Raw genomic sequence first — 19,983 nt, 5'->3', positions numbered from 1 at the left:
ATTTATATCATTCGGACTTAAGAATGTAGTAACTTTTGACAATGGAAGCTGACCAAAGCATTTCTGATTTTTAAAATTCTATCCAGTGGTGCCTATAAGTCAAAATTATAAAGCTTGGGCACCCAATTAGAAATTATGCATCAGTCTTTAAAATGTTGAATATTATAATATATGGGCAGCTGTTTGTTTTGTTTTGTTTTGTTTTTTAATAGATCAAACACACACAAGCGTTAAATAGGAAATGGGCTGAAGACAATGAAGTACAAAACTGTATGGCCTGTGGGAAAGGCTTCTCAGTAACAGTGAGACGGGTAAATGATTTTGTTCATATTGCTATGGTTCTGGATTTTATTTCTCAGTATCAATTAATGTCTTAATCATCAAAATATCTTGCATTTGACAGATTAAAAATATTTTCTATTGATTTACTTTGCAACTGTATAGAATCATTAAGTTTTATACAGTCTAGTTTCTGGTCAGCATATTTTAGTTTTAAATTTAGTTGTTGCCTTCCTACTGGGTTACTCTCTGGAATAATCATTTTCTGAACCAATGGGCCAGTATTAAGCTCATATGTTTTAGTCATCATTGGGTTCTTTTAAAGAAAAAGCAGATATTAAAAAAAAATTAAATAATACCCTGTGATATTTCAGGTTTATATTCTCCTTGACAAAATTATGCCTGAAATACTTGGCAAATGGGAATGATTTTCACCTGATAAAATGAAGTGCTTTATTATCACTTTTTAGATGCCTCTTAAGGTACTTTTGAGAATTCCATGATAAATTTCATATAAAATGTTTAACATAATATCTGATAAATAGGAAACATTCAGATAACTAAGGGATAACTTGACATATTGAAATATTATTAAATAAGACACTAATCACTTGAAAGTTAATATGCCTTCACAGTGCAGTCTGCAGTATTCTTGTAGTCTCATAATGCTTTTGGTATAGTCATATGCTTGAAATTGTTTAATTTTTGTCATTTACAGCATCACTGCAGACAGTGTGGAAATATCTTCTGTGCTGAGTGTTCAGCCAAAAATGCCTTAACTCCTTCTTCCAAGAAGCCTGTTCGTGTCTGTGATGCATGTTTCAATGACTTGCAAGGATAATGGGTTATCACAACGTCAGAGTAGTATTACACTAACATTAGATTTTTAATAAATGCACTTAATAGAGGTCTTGGACTACTATTTGATTTGGACAGTGGTTGCAATATTAGACCAAATTAGAATTCATATATTTTGGAATGTTATCAAGTAAAAACTCTTCTATTTTTGTGAGACTTGGGCTCATCTTTCATCACTTTTTTCCATTTTAACCCCTGGAACAGCTTTCATGCCAAGTTTAGAATTAGCCAATGAAATGTAAATAAACTTTGGACAGAAAATAGCAATGTATTTTTTTAAATATAATTTCATTGTTCACAAATGACATGAATACACTTCCTTAGCTTACTTCTTTCTCCCAAATTTCGTGTACAAAAATGTACATGGGCGGTATTATCACATCATATATGTTGCACAATAGCACATTAATTATATTAAATAATCTTTGTGAAGTCATGCACAGAACTATAAAGCTTTCTGTTTTTCTTATATATAGATCCATAGCTCAATTGCATTGTTACGTTATAAATTTACCACTCAAGTGTTCTAAATGCAGTTTATGTTGAAATATATATTAACCATGAATTCGAACATGGTTTTCGTTTTAACAATATTGATTAAATTCTCTTGGGTAGATTTTCTGGAAACCTCTGTAAAATCAGTTTGCTTACTTTATGGTTATCCTGGGATTGTATTTTAAAGATTAGGGTTAATTTTTCTTTTTCTTTGTCTTATTTCTATCTCATTTTTAAACTCTCATATTCTCAATGAAGAATTCTATAAAACTTCTCACCCTCACCCCAATTGGAGGATGAATAATAGAAATTGTATAATGGTTCTATTCTCAGTTTAAGTGGGAAAAACTTCCATTTTAATCTGAGATTAGCCTCATACTGTCTCTCCAGCCTCTTTGGGTATCTGAGTTTGCTTTTTTAATCTATTTTTCCCCCTTTATTTGGTTTAACCTTTCCAAGCATAGCTCAGCTTCACTATTTATAATTTTGCATCTTAAAGCCAATAACTGATACTGCTTTAGTCTTATCTGTGAAAACAAATACAAATGGTAAGGAGACATTAAATATTCTACTTTACATTTTTCTTACCTAACAGGGAAACATTTTTGAAAGTTGTGAACTTAAATTTAAAATGATTCTGAATTTGGGGTTCCATACCAGCTGGTAAATCTTTTTACTTCCCAAAAATATTGCTGTGAAATTATCTCGAAGTAACAGGTGGAGAATAGAATATCACCAAAAACAAATGTATTTGGGAATCCCAAAGTTATAATCAGAACTGAAAATGGCTAATTAAGGGTAATTAAAAGCTAGCTTATTTGTATCCTGAAAAATGAAATTGAACTTTAATTTATCATTATCTTATTAATTTGGCAAATTGGAAAACATCTGTAGAGGTCATTAATATTGGTTTATTCTTTCTAGAGAAAAAATGTGAAGTTATCCATTTGTGCAGAGTAATCATTTAGAAATAATAGCGGGGAAGGATGGGAGTTAATATTTCATTTACAATATTTTATAATATACACTTGCTTTCAGATATCATGGTGAAATAAAGTTGTGTTTATGCTTTATCTGTAACATCTGTGAACTAAAAGAGATTGCCATACATTCATTTAATTATTTAAAAAAATTCATTTAAGTAAATCCTGTTGTCAGTAGTTATTAAGGACCCTGATTGAGTCCCTAGATTTGGATAAACAAATATCCTTGAGCTTATTTAAAGAGGAAATACAATGAGTTTTTTTATTAAAAATAATAGTTGGATAATATAAATTGAGCTAAAATTATTTATGCATTTTTATATACTTATAAATCCTTTCAAATAGTATTAATTCTACACTTTAACACATAAGAAACTTAATATGAAACTTAGAAACTTTCTGTGTTGGAAAAATAGATATAGCACTGTTGTTTTTTTTTAAGATCATAAAAATTCATGAGAATTCTAGATTCAAATATTTGTTTACTTCATCTCCTAATTGGGTACACTGAAGGAGTTTTCCCTGTCTTGTCCCCCACCCACATATTCACAATATGTTGTGGGGAAGACAACAAATAAAACCATATGCATTTGATTAGCTAAATGAAAACTAGATCTCATTTTATAGATCCTGAATAATTTACCATTGGCTACTACACTAATAATATTAGAAATAAAACTTTTTTTTTGCATATTAACTCTGAATTTAAAGTGTTTTGGAAACAGAATTTTCTTTTTCTTTTAATAAAAAGTCATCCTTTGAGTTCTTATTGGCTCTATATTTTAGATGTTTGCTGGTACAATTTGTCAGTGAGTTAGAGCTGGCATATCTGAGCTTTTGGCTCTAAACGCAAAGTCTGTTGGCATCACACGTTAGTAAATTCCAAACCCGAGCACAGAAATGTGAATTAAAGTCAAGTTTTGCTGGGTTAGTGTACCATAAACTATACCTATAGATTTCCTTTAATAGGAAGAAGACAAAAATGCTGGTATAGAATTAGTTCATTTTGAAGAAAAAAGAGGGAAACAAACACAAAGACCTCAATGCAGTGTACAAATAATATTTTGTTCAACTACCTCTTAATGTGGAATTAGCTAGTGTAATAGTTTCCTCACAGTAATGTCACATAGTAACTGCCAAATTTGTTAGTTTCCCATCTCTCTTAGAAAGGCTTTAAGATTATTTTATAGTTTTGAGAAATTTGAAGCCACTTTTTTTTAACTTTGCATTTGCATAAAAATGTTTAGCTTTTAAGTGGAGAGCAAATTATGATCATATATTTTGATATTCATGAGCTATTTGACTATAGCAATTTTTTTTAATGCACTTTGGCTATAAAACCATGGATGATTTGATCCATAAGATTTAAATGTGCCATCAATTTAGTATTCCTAGACATGAGCTTGATGAATGGTATTCTGTAATTATAATGTGCCACACATTATCGTGTTTTAATTGCCCTTTGCCTGAATTTTAATGATCAATTTGTTATTGTTGCAGATGTGAATATTGTGCATAAACTTACTAAATTTATGTAAAATTGTATAAAATAGAATTGGAAATAGGTTCTTTCTGTGTAGAAGTAATGAATTTATTGTAACATGATGCAGTCATGTATATGACATTCTGTACTTCCTTGAACTGGATCATATATTCATAGTTTCTATAGAAACTTTTGCATGAATATTTTTTCATTTAGGTTTTGAACTCATTATTTGTATTGTGTTTACTACTTGTGATCATGTAGTTGTGCCTTATTTTGTGAGAGAGTTTAGCTCAGTAAATACAGTAATTTCTAAACTCAGTGAGTGGAAGGTTTATTGATTATAAATATAACTGATAAATTACACAACAGCATTTAAAACTGTATAAAGAACAATGGAAGGATCCTTATTGAATTGTTGCTTTTTTTAATTTGTTAAAGATGATATTAAAAAACATTTCTTTCTAGTAGATGTATTCTGTGACTATAAATTATTTTGTCTATTTTTAAAAATTTTTTATTTATGATAGTGACACAGAGAGAGAGAGAGGCAGAGACACAGGCAGAGGGAGAAGCAGGCTCCATGCACTGGGAGCCTGATGTGGGATTCGATCCTGGGTCTCCAGGATCACGCCCTGGGCCAAAGGCAGGCGCTAAACCACTAAGCCACCCAGGGATCCCTATTTTGTCTATTTAAAATAGAGTATAAAACAGCAACCAGGGATCCCTGGGTGGTGCAGTGGTTTGGCGCCTGCCTTTGGCCCAGGGCACGATCCTGGAGACCCGGGATCAAATCCCACATTGGATTGGGCTCCCGGTGCATGGAGCCTGCTTCTCCCTCTGCCTATGTCTCTGCCCTTCTCTCTCTCTCCCTGTGACTATCATAAATAAATAAAAATTAAAAAAAATTTAAAAAAAAAACAGCAACCATTTTGTATTTACTTACAGAATGTTAGAACTTTGCCCTTGGATTGTAGAGAGTGGGTAAGCTTTGATGTTCAACTTAGAATAGTAAGTTCATAATTTCAAGAGAAATTACGAAAGCCATTTTGCTTGAGACATTCATTCCCTTTCCATTCATTATTGTGGAAAATTAACAACTACAAAGAAATATTACACAATATCGAAGTAATTCCGTCTTTCATTGTTTATCTAAGTTTAGTACCCAGGTGACCATTTAAGGATACACTTCTGAGGGCTCAGGATGCCATCATTCTGTATTGTGTTTTTCCCAGGAACCAAAGTTCTGGAAGTGTTCTTTCATTTTACTCGAATGTGCTTGCCTCTGAAGAGTTTAATGTGTATATCTTTAAGAACTTACTAGATTAAAAAAAAAAAGAATTTACTAGATTATATATTAGATATGTTATTTTGTGAGCTTTATAGAATTCCAGTTTACATATATAGCAGATTCTTTATAAAATTTTATTGTGGTAAGAATACCTAACATGAGCACTACCTTCTTTGACAGCTTTTTAGTTGTATAGTACAGCAGACCTTTAGAGCTTTCTCATCTCACTTCACTGAAACTTTATGCCATTGATTGGTAAATCCCCTTCTCCTCCTCCCTTGGAAACCACTGTCTGCTCTGATGCTATGAATCTGACTACTTTGGATACTTCATGTCAGTAGAGTCACACAGTATTTCTCTTTCTGTGACTCTTATTTCCCTTAGCATAATGCCCAAGTTTCTTCTGTATTGTTGCGAGTTGCAGAATTTCCTTCTTTTGAAGGCTGAAACAGTATTTCATTGTATGTATCTACCATATTTTCTTTTTCTATTCATATTGATGGACATTAAGGTTTCTTCCACTTCTTGGCTATTGTGAGTAGTGCTGTGATGAACACAGAAATGCTAATATTTCTTTGTATATAGTGTATTCTTAAGCTGTTTTATATCTTTTTTTTTTTTTTTTTTTTTTTAAAGATTTTATTTATTTATTCATGATAGTCACACAGAGAGAGACAGAGAGGCAGAGACACAGGCAGAGGGAGAAGCAGGCTCCATGCACCGGGAGCCCGATGTGGGATTCGATCCCGGGTCTCCAGGATCGCGCCCCGGGCCAAAGGCAGGCGCCAAACCGCTGCGCCACCCAGGGATCCCAAGCTGTTTTATATCTTGATGCTTATTTACTCAGTCTTTCTCTCCCTTGATTGAGATTTAAGGGTGAAAATAGCTATAAAAATATATATAAATATATATATATATGTATACACACACACACATACACACACACACACACACACACACATATATATATACACACTTAGTGGACTCGGGACTTTAGGAAGGAATTCCAAGAGATTGCCTCATCCCTGTCCATTACCTTCCTCTTGGGTTGGCTTATATCTAAAAATTCTTGTAAGATGATTGTTGATTTTTTTTCTCAAAAAATATGTATATTATTTTTTGGCCAGAAATTTCTTCCTAAATCTTCTTTGCATAAATCTATATTGTTTTCTCCTGCTCGTAATTGCTGTCAGTCTTATCTGGGTTCCATCTCTAGGAACTCACTTGAAATCTAGTCCCTGTTCTTTGCCCTTTTTTACCCCTCATTTATTCTTAAATATTAATGTAGTTATTGCTTTCCAGATCTTCCTCTTCTTTTTTTTTTTTTTTAAGATTTTATTTATTTTTTCATGAGAGATGCAGAGAGAGAGAGAGAGGCAGAGACACAGGCAGAGGGAGAAGCGGGCTCCATGCAGGGAGCCTGACATGGGACTCAATCCTGGGTCTCCAGGATCATGCCCTGGGCTGAAGGCAGGCACTAAACCGCTGAGCCACCAGGGTTGCCCCCTCTTATTTCCACTTATTCTAATATCTGAGATTATTATACAGAGAGTGTGACACTCTCTTCTAGCAGTGCTTTACCCTTTATGCTGCTCTTATACTGCCTGGTTTACGTGGTGAAATCTGTGTTTTCCTCAATTAACTGTGCACGTGACTTCCTCAGGCATCATCCTCTCTTTTCCATCCTCTAAAACTTAAAGCCCAAATTGATAAATTTAATACTTCCACTTTGGAAATTGCAAAAGTTAGCATTCCTGAAGTTGAAATATGTGGATTTCTTTTTTATATAATCTGATTATAAGAACTAGTTTTTTAAATGCAGTTAATAGTATATTGCACCATGACAATATAATTCAAGCTGCCTTTCTTCCTAAAAATACCAATGATGTTTCAAGTCCTTTCTGCCAAATAAACTTGACTATACTGTGCTAACACACACACATACACACACACCACTCAAAACCAGAAAGTAGTTTTATGACAAACTTCATCAATCTTCAAAAAATGAGGTTCAGAGAAGGATATCTTAACTATTTCTATGAAAAGCTCCCATGTAAAACTGCTATCTGATGAAACTGGAACAAATACTTTTTTTTTTTTCTTAAAATAAGGGAATTTAATATCAGGGATTTCTGAGTTAGAGTATTATTATAAAATATACCTGAGATGAGGAAACTGTTGGCAAATAGGAATTTTAAGACTATTAAATATAGACCTTATTGATTGCTTAATTTGTTAGGAGAGCAAAGTATACATCAGAATTATTATTGCATGTGAGGACTCCAAAGCAGTAAGACTGATGTACAAACCGTGTAGGAAATTAGGTTTCGTTCTTGACATAGACAAAGTGAGATGCTAGAGTCCATACTGAGCACAAGCAGTGGGCATTGCTTTCCTCCTGATGCTCCATTCAGCTGATCTTTCACCCTTTACAAATTTTAAATAGCACCATGCTTCCCTCAAGTCCTACTAAAACATTATAAGGTACTCTAGGTATCAGTATATGCCTGCCAAAAAATTCCTCATAGTTCACATTTGTTGGTCATTATTCCTCTATACTGAGGATTTTCCTGGCTCAAATTCTCAAATTCTGGAACTTTTTTAAGATGCACAATTCCTTCTAACCCATCATTAAGTGTTACAAAGGTTTGAAAGAGTATCTTAATCCCTAATATCTAAAAAGGTGCACCACTTGTTTTAGATCCTTAAATTTCAGAGGATTCTGCAGGCAATGTAAATAAAGATAGATTCTTGTTTCCTGATTCTTGATGAAACGAGATTGCTGCTGTTATTTGTGCCATCCATGTTTTCTGTTAAAATATGTGAATTTTTCACATATTTGGACTAATATTTACCTTTGTATTTACTGATTTACTCTTTAAAACTGAAGACTAAGGAACATTTACATATTTCCCATTTTCTTTCTTAAATCTAATATATCATAAATATCTAATCATCTATGAAAATGCAAATGGATTAAATGAGTATGGTATAGTAGTTGGAAAAACAGTTATGAGTAATCAAGGAACCGTAATAGTCAATGATGACTAATTAGAAAAATGAGCGCCGAGAATATAGATAAGTTTGAAAGTTGAATTTCTTGAATTTCCATTTTGTATGGAAATAGTTCTTAACAAGTGGCGTAACTTGAAAAACAGACCAAGGGAGGTGACCCAGGAAATTGAGTTATTAAGAGTAATGCAATACCGCATTAATTGTCTGGCCATGTTGTTGCTATGATGAAAACCTTCCTGGGGAAAGACAAAAATGGAAACGACTGAGATAGAGATACCAGAGTCAGCTGCTTTACCCCCTCCATAGCTGTATCACCATTGACATATTTTCAAAGGTAGGTCACTATGGCAGGGGCCCCTCATCTAAGCTGACATCACATTGTTTGTGTACCGGGACTTTGGAAATTGATTGGAACACCTTCAAAGCCAATCATGCAGCGTAAAAGCAGTTCTTTCCCCATTGTTCTATTTAAGCTGCAGAATTTAGAAGCAGCACTTGAACCTCTAGTCCTCCTGGACATGATGACGGCTGTGTCAACTACGCAAGTGTAAGGAAATGATCAACTCCTGAAATGTCTTTGCATGATATGGACTAGATGTCCACATCCTTTGCCTCTTACCATCTGCCCTTCCCAAGAGCTGGTGAAGGAAATACACAAGATTTCCCATTAAATATTATTTAAAAGGCCTGGAGTGAGATTTTTTCCTTATGTCAAATCTGAAGAATCAAACTCTATAAAACAAATAGAACCTTTGATGTTTTCCATTTGGGCTTGTAATAAGAGTGCTGCTATCCACTGCTGATGTCTGTTTTCACGTTGTGCAAGGCAAGAATTTCTCAGCCCAAGTGCTAGAAAAAGATCACAAAGACAAATCATTTAATATGAAATCCAACAGTTCCTCAGTGTAAGAACCTGGAGTATTTGTTTTTAATGAATGTGGTGGGTTTATATAGATTACAAAAAAAAAAAAATCTGAAAAAAAAAAAAGGCTGAAACTTCACTACCTATATCCAAATAGAGCTCATTTAAATATGAAAACCCTTTCTTCCTTCCTTAGCTGAAGACTAGTGGGGTTTTATGAAATGCAATTATGGCTTGGTGGAAAATGGGCACTTTTAAGAAGAAATTTAGCATGTTAGGGGGATAGTGTGTGTGTAAAATATAGACAATAAAAATATGGAAAAGTATGTAGCTGTTGTTTCTTGTATTTCCACCACTCCTTTCTAAAATGTTACTTTTGTATTTAAAGTGAAATCACAGCAAAACAAGGGTTATAAACAAGATGTAGCAAAAATACCAAATCTGAGGGCCAAAAAATTGACTCCAAATTCAGCCTCTCCCAAACTATGTGAAATGTGAAACAAACAAAAAGAAGTGTTGGTGTGGTTTCTGCTCTTGCAAAAGAAGCAGTCTGTTGGGTCATTTCCTAGCTGGTCTCTTAGAAAAATGACAGGAGATACTGGGAAAAGCAAACCCCCCCCCCCCCCCGCTTGTTTTGTTTTTTTGGTAGCAGGAGCTTTTTAAAATGAAAGCTTCTTCCTTGAATTATTAATACAACACAGGGAGTAAAATTCTGCAGCCTATACAGTTAGTTTAGGTGTAGGAACAAACAGAAAAACAAGCCAGGCTGGTCCTCGGGTCACATCAAGTAGCCCTCAGGGGTGGAGGAGGTGGCACCGGCCTTTATTCCAGCGGAGCCTTAAGCCGGTGCTCGTCCGCTGTCTTATTTGTATTTGATGAAACGTGTGGGTCTAACTGAGACTCCCCGCCAGCGGGCTGGGACACATTTCAGTATCAAAGCGAATGTAAGACTTTTATTTTCCTTTTTTTTTTTTTTTTTAATTTTTTTTTAAATTTTCATTTATTTATGATAGTCACAGAGAGAGAGAGAGAGGCAGAGACACAGGCAGAGGGAGAAGCAGGCTCCATGCACCGGGAGCCTGATGTGGGATTCGATCCCGGGTCTCCAGGATCGCGCCCTGGGCCAAAGGCAGGTGCCAAACCACTGCGCCACCCAGGGATCCCAAGACTTTTATTTTCTTAACTGCAAGAACTATTCTAGTATCACAGGTACCACGCAGTGGTCTAAGCCTCCTAATTCCTAAATTCTAACACAACAAAGCCTCTTAAGGTCATGAAATTCTGTCCAGCTTTTCTGAGGTTGAGAGGACTATTAAAATGACTTTCTGGAAAAAAGATCTGACTGCGTTTGTTTTACTCCCTGATTTTCCTCCTTATAAATTCCTCGTAGCAAGTGAGGCTTTACAGATCAAGTTGTTGTTCTTGGCTGGATTTGGAGTCCATTCGCCTCAAAAACTGCAACTGTAGTTCCCAATTATTCAAGGCATCCCTTGTCTGTTTGATTTGTAATATGGGCACAGGGGACTTTATAAGCATAGGGAACCGGTCCAGCTAGGCCTGTAAAATAAAATGAGAGGAGATATGCGGTCAAGAATTGCCCTTTTTCTTGCCTGACATTCTAATGTAATAATAATTATAATAACTGACACCATTTATTAAGCCCTTTCTGTGTACTGGGCACTGGGCTGTATTTTCCTCCTTTTTGTGTCAATTAAGCCACACACCAACCGAATAAGCCCTCTAGTTTCTACTTAGGAACCAGGAAACTGATTTAGTTTTTTCAAGCTCACCCGGCTTGTAAAGGACATGGCCAGGATTTGAAACTGGGTTGTCAATCACTCCGAAGCACCATCTCTTCTTTTTTTGCTCCTTATTCTTTCTCATTCTGCCGCTGGTTTGCTTCATGCACTACGTGTCTCAACAGTTGAAATAATAGATGAGAGGAATGGGGGGGAAAAATTATATAATATATATATATATATATAATGAGATGGTAGTAACATCAGAAAATAAAATGGTGGACATATAGCTTTAAAAAAAGATGCTTTCATTAAAAAAATAACAACAACATGCATCTCCCAAGGTAATCCGTGATGTGGGGTAACCTGAGCCCTCACCCTAAGCCGCCACCCCTGCCCCCGGGGTTCTGACGGCTTCCTCCCCTCAAGTCCCTGTATCATTTTTTTTTTTAAGATTTTATTCATTTATTCATGAGAGACACGGAGAGCGAGGCAGAGACACAGGCAGAGGGAGAAGCAGGCTCCACGCAGGGAGCCCGACGCGGGACTCGATCCCGGGTCTCCAGGATCAGGCCGTGGGCCGAAGGCGGCGCTAAACCGCTGCGCCCCGGGCCCCCCGACCATCTTCTAGCTGAGGCCCCTGTAGTGCGAGGAAAGACTCGCGCCCCAGGTAGCCTCTGCCAGAGACGCTTCCCCGCGTGGACAGGTGCCTCGGAGCGCCTCGCCCGTCTGCGCCTGCGCTGCTCTGCCCGGCACCGGCACCGGCACCGGCACCGGCACCGGCACCGCGCGGAGGAGGACCCCTCCCGGCAGAGGCTCCGCGCCCCCGGGACGCCGCTTTCAGGCCTTCTGTGGGATCGCCCTCTGCCGGCGGCACACGCTGCTCTGTGTGCACCGCAAGTGGCTCCCGCCAATGCGGACGTGAGGCCCCGTGGCCTGACCACCACGCCGCCAGCGAATCTTACTGGAAGTGGGAAGCTCGGAGGGCGGAAGGCCCGTGTCCGGACGCGGGCGCCGCGGGGGGCCCTTCTGCGGCCGAGGCGCCTCCCTGCGCGAGTTGGCACCTGCGCGGGCTGCGGTCGCCCCAGCGGTGCGGTGGCCGCTCGGGGCCGGGCGGGGGCGCTGCGAGCAGCGAGCAGCAGGCAGCGCGGGTGCTGCCCAGCGCCTCGGGGCCCGGCCGGCCGGGCGCCGTCTCCGCTCCCCGCCCGCACTGCCAGCGCGGCTCGGCCTCTCCCAGGGCCTCGTCCCCGGCGGGAGGAGCCGCCGCTTCCTTCCGAACCCAGGCCCAGGCCGGGACCCGGCGCTCGGGAGCTGGGGTGCCTTCCGGTCTCCGGAGTCTCGGGGCTCTCACGGCAGGACTTACCGTCGAGTTTGATGGTTTGGAGGGTTCCCCCAAACGGGGCCTGTTCCTGGTTTGTCTTTGTAACTGCGGGCTGCGCACCGCGTGCCCTGTCCGGAGGCGCTCAGCGAAGGCTTGAGGCCGTGGAGCTGACCCTGTATCTCTGTCGTAGCCACGCGCGTGCAGACGTGTCTGGGGCCCGCGTGCACAGGTTCGTTTCTGGCACGTTTCCTTCCATCGGGCTACTGCGCTGTCTCAGGCTTGCACGGCACGCCGCGGGCCCTCAGTTCTCCACCAACAGCAATAGCCCTGGCCACGGTATCCTAATACTGGGCGACAGTTGACGGAGTGCTTTGCAGGCGTCATTTCATTTCCTTCTCCTGACCACCCACCGAGGTCCATATTCCTATTTTACCGAGAGAAACCAGTGGCGGAGAAAATTCATGGTCACGCAGCTAGGGAGCGGCAGAGCTGGATTATCCGCGCGTTGGAAACCAAGCCCAACTTTCTCCAGAACTAATCCATAGAGTGAGTGACAGCCACCTAGGAACTCAGCATTGTATTTTATGAAGATTTAAATTGGATTCATGTCTTATTACCCCAAAAAAGGACCCTACAAAACTCTGTGATGGTAAACAGAGAAGCTGGATGATACAAAACAAAACAAAAAGACAAAAAACAAAACAAACAAACAAAAACAAAAACGAAAACCTGACATGGGGAGTAGATCAATACTTTTGTCCTCTAATCTGTCTAGTGAGATGGGCATGAACCACCCTCTTTTATGACTGTTTGCAGCTCAAGAGTAAGCAAAGGACACAGCAAACCAGTGTCGGAGCCTCCACGTTTCTGAAAGTAAAGAAGAAAATAGTGCAATAAGTAGAAAGTAACTACTGATGCGCATACCTAAAGTGCATCCTTAACCAAATCAGTTTTTAGAAATAAGTGCTTGAACTCCAGCTATTTTTTTTTCTGGATCTTGGAAAGCATTTCCGTCCAATACCTAGCGATTTAAAGCTTTAACATACATAGTGTTCCCGATCCCCAAGTTTCATTGTCTGAATAAATAATGAGTGATGCTTCACAACTGGGAAACATTGAAGTCTCCACTGCATCATTGGGAAGATTTTCATTTCCAGTATCTCTCCCTAGTACTCTGTTGGTTGAGTCAGAAAGGGGAGCCTCCTTTAGGCCAACTCTGTCCGTGGAATCTAACACTAAACTCTAAGTAGATTCCATGCCTATGGCTTGTAAATAATTGAATGACTTAAGGTGCTGAATATAAGATGCTCAATTAAAAAAAAAAGAGTGTCAAAGATTGTGATTTGCATGACGTATAATGTGCATCAAATAGCAAAGAGGAAACAAAATAGAGGAATTTAAAACATAACATTCCTTTTCTTTTTTTTTTTTTTAAGATTTTATGTATTTATTCATGAAAGACACAGAGAGAGGCAGAGACAGGCAGAGGGAGAAGTAGGCTCCCTGCAGGGAGCGCGATGTGGGACTCGATCCCAGGACCCCAGGATCACGCACTGAGCAGAAGGAGGACGCTCGACCTCTGAGCCAACCAGGCATCCCAACATTCCTTATTTTGGAATCCAGTTGTGAAGCATGAAACCAACATATCTTATTATATGGTTACTGTGAGCTGCCAGTAATTCTCATGCTCTGATCTGTGCCACTATTTGAAGTGGAGGCAAGCTGTGTTGGCCTCATGGTTTTTGAAGGGGATGACGATTTCTTAGAGCTCGACTTATTCACACACACTAGTCTGGGTAGTTTAAAACACAAGAAGGCCAACCAGCTCTCAAAACTGCGACTCCTAATTTCCTGCAGCACCCAGTTCCTTCCCTATCACCGATCAGCTATTCACAGATGGATTAATGGGTATCTATTTTACTACGTAAAGATCCCTAAATTATTTAGCTCACCTAGCCAACATGCCATCTAGAAGCTCTGGTTCTTAAAAGATGTAAAATAGTTCATGATCTTACCTCTGTGTAAGGCTGAGTCATTTGGTAAAGAAGTGGGATGAACCAACAGTAGGCCCCTGAGGGCCTATGACACACTGCAGCCCCTCCTCCCTGCTCTGAGGGGCAGATGCCCGAGAGCCTTGGGGGAGTCCCCACTCCTGCGACCACTCACACATGTCATTCGGGGAGCACCCTATGAAGGGGAACATTAAACAGAAAGCCTTGAGTGGACCGCAAGACCCCACGGCCTCATGCATGGTAACAGCCACCATAACGGTAACCACTGATACTCCAGTCATGGAAGAAATGCCCGTTCTCAGGAGAGATTTTGTGGCTTTAGCCCCGAGTTGACTCATTCTGCGATGCCAGCTATACCTCAGTTGGCTTCTGCAGTTCTTACCTACAGGTAGACACTGAGAGCCCAGGGCTCCCCGGTCATCGTCTCTCAGGGACTGTGTGCACTTTCAAATCAAAATGAGGGTGAAAAAAAAAGGAAAAAAAAATGAGGGTGAAGATCACCTCAGCCCAAGACAAGAGAAAGTTTAGAGACCCCCCTCAACCCCCGCCCACAGCTCCGCTCACTGGCTGCTTTTGCTCTGGTGGGCAATCTGGAAGGCAGTGATGCTCATCACGATACCAATAACACCGCCGTGGATGGTAGACGAAGGCCAACATGGGCAAAAGGAGTTTGGCTTCACTTACTTAGGCAGGTCAGGCAAAAAGTCTAGGCTTCTGAGACTTATTTCACAAGTATACAGACAGAGTCTAAGAATGTATTTCTATTTCTTTTATTTATTTTATTTTTTATTATTTATTTTTTTAAAAGATTTTATTTATTCATGAGAGGCAGAGACATAGGCAGAAGCAGAAGCAGGCTCCATGCAGGGAGCTCGATGTGGGACTCGATCCCTTGGACCCCAGGATCATGACTTGAGCCAAAAGCAGACGCTCAACCGCTGAGCCACCCAGGGGTCCCCCTCTATTTCTTTTAGAGGGTGAAACCTATGTGATGTAGAACAATCTTTGCATTTTTAACACAGCCTATTTAGGAATATCTCTAACCTTATTTAGCAGACTTATTTAGAAATACAGCATTTTACCTTTTTGTGGCGCTTTTATAACTAAGAGGAAATTATCGGAGAGAAACAGATAAACAACTAGGAATCTTGTGCTTCCCGAGGAGGGGAAAAAGGCAAAATTACTATCTGGCAATAGTAAGCAGAAAGGTTTTTTTTTTTTTTTTCAATCAAAGAATCCCCTAGAAAACAAGACAGAGTGGGTATCAGGGCACACCAGGCTTACACCTCTGGAAGCTCCAATCATGCGGATCAGAAAACTGCATTACTGTTGCATTGATTTCTGCCGAAAGCAGAGATTTGATGTGAGCCCAGGCTTCCAACTTTAAAGACATTATACTTGTGATGCATTCCATGTGGATCTAAGATAATGCGGATGGTATTTGCGGTGGTTCCAGCTAAGCCTAGGCCACATCTATCGACTAATGGAACTTGCAGTATTTTGGCCTTTTGACTCATCCGGGCGGTCATTGGCAAAGGTACACGTGACTAAAAAAAAAGAAAAGGCATTTTGTTATTGCTGTGAACTGAATTGTGCCTCCCGCCGCCCAAACTCCTGTGTTGAAACCCTGACCTCCACTGTGGCTATACTGGGAATAAGTAAGGAAGATTAAATATGAGTGGAGCCCTGATCCAATAGGATTAGAGCCATCGAAAGAGGATACACAAGAAAGGCCTCTCTCCCTGCCGCGTGGGGCCACTGAGAAGGAGGCCGTCTGCAAGCTGAGAAGAGAGCCCTCACCACAAACCTAACCAGCTGGCGACCTGATCATGGACTTCCAGCCTCCAGAATTGAGAGGAATAACGTCCTGTCCTTTACGTGGCCTCGTCTGTGGTATTTTGTTATGACAGCCGTCGCTGATTAAGACAGTCATTGGGCAGCCCGGGTGGCTCAGCGGTTTAGCATCGCCTTCAGCCAAGGGCCTGATCCTGGGGACCCGGGATCGAGTCCTGCATCGGCCTCCCTGCGTGGAGCCTGCTTCTCTCTCTACTTGTGTCCCTGCCTCTCTCTCTCTCTCTGTTTCTCATGAATAAATAAATAAAATCTTTTTTAAAAAAAGTCATTCCCAAGTTGTTTCCCAACTTCTGCAACGTGTCTGTACATGTTTAAATATTCGTTGTGTAGCTTTAGATTTACAAACTTTTCTAATACCACTTTTTATAGTTACGTCAGGCAAGTGGGCTTTTATACTTTTCCCCAAGAAGGAGATAGTAGTAGAAGAGAAATCGAGTATTAGAATGAGGATTAGCCTTCCCTAGTCTACTCGATTTCCCTGGAAATTAGAAATAGGAGTGGTTAAATGTAAATAATTTCAGAGGAAAAGGCAATCCATTCCAAGGTAGACATAACAGATGTTTAAAGAAACTATAAGAAAAATCAGTAAAATACTTAATATTATTCTAGAAGCTCTTTCTCTCTCTCTCTCTTTGTTTTTTTCTCTTTCTCATTTACTGTAAATCCCAGGAAGCTGTGGGGCTAAGGTTAAGTCATAGATAAAATATTAAGGGTTCATTTCTATTTCCTCACCTCTTGTCAGTTTAGAGGAAAGATTCCATACTTGCATGGAGAGACAGTGTACATTTTATTCAATCTTGAATTGTCCCTGAATATTTTTTTAAACTATTACTACTAGAAACTTTCATTTTCACAAATCAAGCTGCTGCAAGGACTGCTCGCTGCTTGTCCCTCAAAAACCATTCACGCCCCCTTTGTAGTAGTGGAGTTTCTGAGTTTCAGTGTGTACATGTCCACTTCCAATAAATACTACACCTCCCAGCTTCCCTTGTAGCTAAATATGGCCAAACAACTAAATCTACAGATGGATATGCGCAAAAGTGTGTAACTTCTGGGTCACATCCTTAAACAGCAGGGCTCTGATCTCCTGTCCCCGCTTCCCCTTCCCACCTGTTAGAATGTAGACTCACTGGTGACTCATGCTGGGCCGTGCAGAAAAAGCCATTCCCCAGGGATGCAGAGCCAGCCTCCGCCCCACACTCCATGCAAGCACCCCGAGCCCATGTGACGAGTGAATGCACATCTGACATGGCTTTTCACTGAGAGATGGTCGTGAGCATGTTTATCCAGCTTCCACATGACTTCTCATCATGACTTCTCACCTACACTTGAATCCTAAAACTGACTCCCTGACCCACTTTCTTGTCTATCCTCAGTGTTGTTCAACCAACCTTTTAGGCACACGGATTAGAACACCTGAGGATGTCTTCGACTCATTTTCTGTTGACTCTTTTTATCAATCATCAAGTCCTCCTGCCTTCACCTTTGAAATCTCTCTCACATTTATCTTATTCTATTTATGTGCATTTCTGACAGTTTAGGATAGGCCGGTACACCTCACAGGGTTGGCAGATAGAGCAGGGGGCGAATCAAAGTCTCTGATAATGCCAAGTGGAGGCCAATTTTGTAGGGAAAGGCAGTCTTAGTGCAGAGTTGTTTTGCTTCCTTACTTTGATTTGGTTTTGTGATGTGGTATAATTATTTTTGAAGTGGCGAATAATTAAAAGAATCAAAATTGTCATCTTTTCAAATGGACGTGGGCAGGGCACGACTTACGGGGAAAGGAACAGTTGAGAAGCCCAGGCCCAGGCTCTTCTCACCTCACCCTGCTTCACTGAGGAGTTTCACTCACAAAGTAAAGGTCTCTCTACTTTGGTCTCCTTCTATGCGCCCTTTTGCGCTTTGCTTCTGGTAACTCTTTCTTCATCAGCATTGGAAACCTATCATTCCTGTCCAAGAACTCAACTTCTTGTTGTTAGCAGTTTCCTGGCTGGGCCCCTCAACTTGGCTGCCAAGCCAGTTGCTGTGATTCTGGAAGCCTACCTATGCTGAGGCGGCCTGACGCGGGCCTGGTCTCTGCTGTTTGACATGCCAGGTGAACTTGAGCATGGTTATAGCCACAGATTCCTCGTCTATACCATGGGATTAAGTGTAACTTCTCTGCATAACTCACTGGAAGGAGAAAATGCATGAAGCAGCCCCTTGATGTAGAATGCTGGACACACGTCTACCCTTCCTGGTCAGCAGTAGCCAGGTGGCCACTGTGTCCCAACCTGACATCTAGGGCAAACCCTAAAATATCACAGGTTCTCAACAATGTGCATTCAATCAGGAGTTACCACCCAGCACCTCCTCCCTGGACAAAATACTGGAAATAGGCAACCCCGTGTCCCACGAGGCTTCACACGCAGCAGGGGGCCAGTCGAGGAGTTCGTGCAGAAGTGAGTAAATGAATGACTGCAAGTCTTATTTCAGTCTGGCAGCCCTTTCTGATCATGATGGCATTAATTGAGTGCCGACTCAGTGCCAGCCATGCTTTCCAGTACCTCTCCATCCGTTAGCTCATTGAATCCTCACAACAGAGGGAGGGGAGCACAGGGCGGCAGGATTTCTGGAAGGGGCCGAGGGTCACAGAGGCAGAACGGGCACAGCCAGGAGGTGAGGCTGGCAGTCGGCCTCTGGGGCTCAGCCTCCACACCACCAGCTGCCAGGACCTACATCCTCAGGGGCTTCTCTGCCTCCCATCCTTTCCTCCGGCTCTGTTCTTTATCTGGGATGTCATCCCACCTATCCTTCCAGGGACTTCCAGCCTTCCTAAGGCCTCAGGCCTGCCTGCAGCCCCATGGACCACATGCAGCCTTGCTCAGTCAGGTACACCAGCTTCACAGACTCTTCACCTTTCTGAACTTGCACTGCAGGTCTGCTCGCTGCGGCAGAGCTTTCCCACCTCAGGGACAGGGGTTTGCTGTGCTTCCTGTCCTCCAAGGGTACCTACCTAGCACAACCTGTAGCACAACATAATGGGGCCCGACCAACACTAACAGGATGGTTGCCCTGCCTACTGGGGGAGTAAAACCAAGATGGCAGCAGATGCCGCCCAGTGTTTGCCATGTTCCAGACCACCAGCTAAGCTCTTTTTGTCTATTATTTCATTTGATCAACAACCTGTGAGATAGACATGGCTATCTCATTGCACAGAGAGAAAGTGGAGAAACTGTGGCCTTCACAATGTGAAGTCGTTGATCATACCAGAGTGGTGTGAGAGTCCCCAGGAGGCCCTGCTCCACAGCTTCCATGGCCTTGGCCGTAGAGAGGCAAATACAATTCCTCCCACGCTTCTGTTCACAATGACTGGACAAGCTACAAGGTAGCAAGCAAGGATGTTGAGTTGGTAAAGGAAGCAGTGTTTTACCTGCAGGAGTTAATTTTCTTGTGGAGAGAAAGTGTCTCTTGGTTGGTGACACGATGTTTTCTGCCACACATGTGTTCCTTAAAAATGTTTCAGGCACTTGTTAAGGGAGAACAGCAGAGAGAGATTGTTGGTCATCGAAGGAGAATATATCCCAGGAGCTGGGGCAATGCATTCTAGATAGCTAGAAGGGGGGCAACGCTCAGAAATGCTAGAAGGTGGACATGAGAATGGGACAGAATGGAAACTGCTCAGAAGGGCCACCCCGAGAATGGCTGGTAATGTCAGCCTCCCACATACAAGGTCACATGGATGAAAGCTTCACTTCTTGTTCATAAAACTCGATTTCTTATTCCAGTGGACAACTGGGGACTTTCTAAGA

The 19,983-nt window shown here is 40.9% G+C and overlaps 2 protein-coding genes across 5 annotated transcripts in view; one reads left to right on the top strand and one right to left on the bottom strand.

Annotated features, from left to right (window-relative positions):
* The window catches only part of EEA1 (early endosome antigen 1), a 112,066-nt gene extending 107,498 nt beyond the window's left edge, over window positions 1–4,568 (top strand). For all 4 annotated transcript variants that reach the window (XM_072773064.1, XM_072773065.1, XM_072773063.1 and 1 more), the window contains 2 exons: window positions 213–311; window positions 998–4,568. In XM_072773064.1, coding sequence (XP_072629165.1) covers window positions 213–311; window positions 998–1,120 — 222 coding nt within the window. In that variant the 3' untranslated portion in view covers window positions 1,121–4,568. The remainder of the gene's footprint in view (window positions 1–212; window positions 312–997) is intronic.
* Window positions 4,569–7,609: 3,041 nt separating this feature from the next.
* The window catches only part of PLEKHG7 (pleckstrin homology and RhoGEF domain containing G7), a 78,577-nt gene continuing 66,203 nt past the window's right edge, over window positions 7,610–19,983 (bottom strand). The window contains 8 exon segments of the mRNA XM_072771588.1: window positions 7,610–8,201; window positions 9,158–9,253; window positions 10,810–10,823; window positions 11,971–12,454; window positions 13,112–13,193; window positions 14,389–14,513; window positions 19,605–19,671; window positions 19,673–19,700. Coding sequence (XP_072627689.1) covers window positions 8,095–8,201; window positions 9,158–9,253; window positions 10,810–10,823; window positions 11,971–12,454; window positions 13,112–13,193; window positions 14,389–14,513; window positions 19,605–19,671; window positions 19,673–19,700 — 1,003 coding nt within the window. The 3' untranslated portion in view covers window positions 7,610–8,094.

This window comes from Canis lupus, chromosome 13, assembly GCF_048164855.1.
Source record: "Canis lupus baileyi chromosome 13, mCanLup2.hap1, whole genome shotgun sequence".
Taxonomy (NCBI): Eukaryota; Metazoa; Chordata; class Mammalia; order Carnivora; family Canidae; genus Canis; species Canis lupus.
This window is presented reverse-complemented; position numbering and strand designations above follow the sequence as displayed.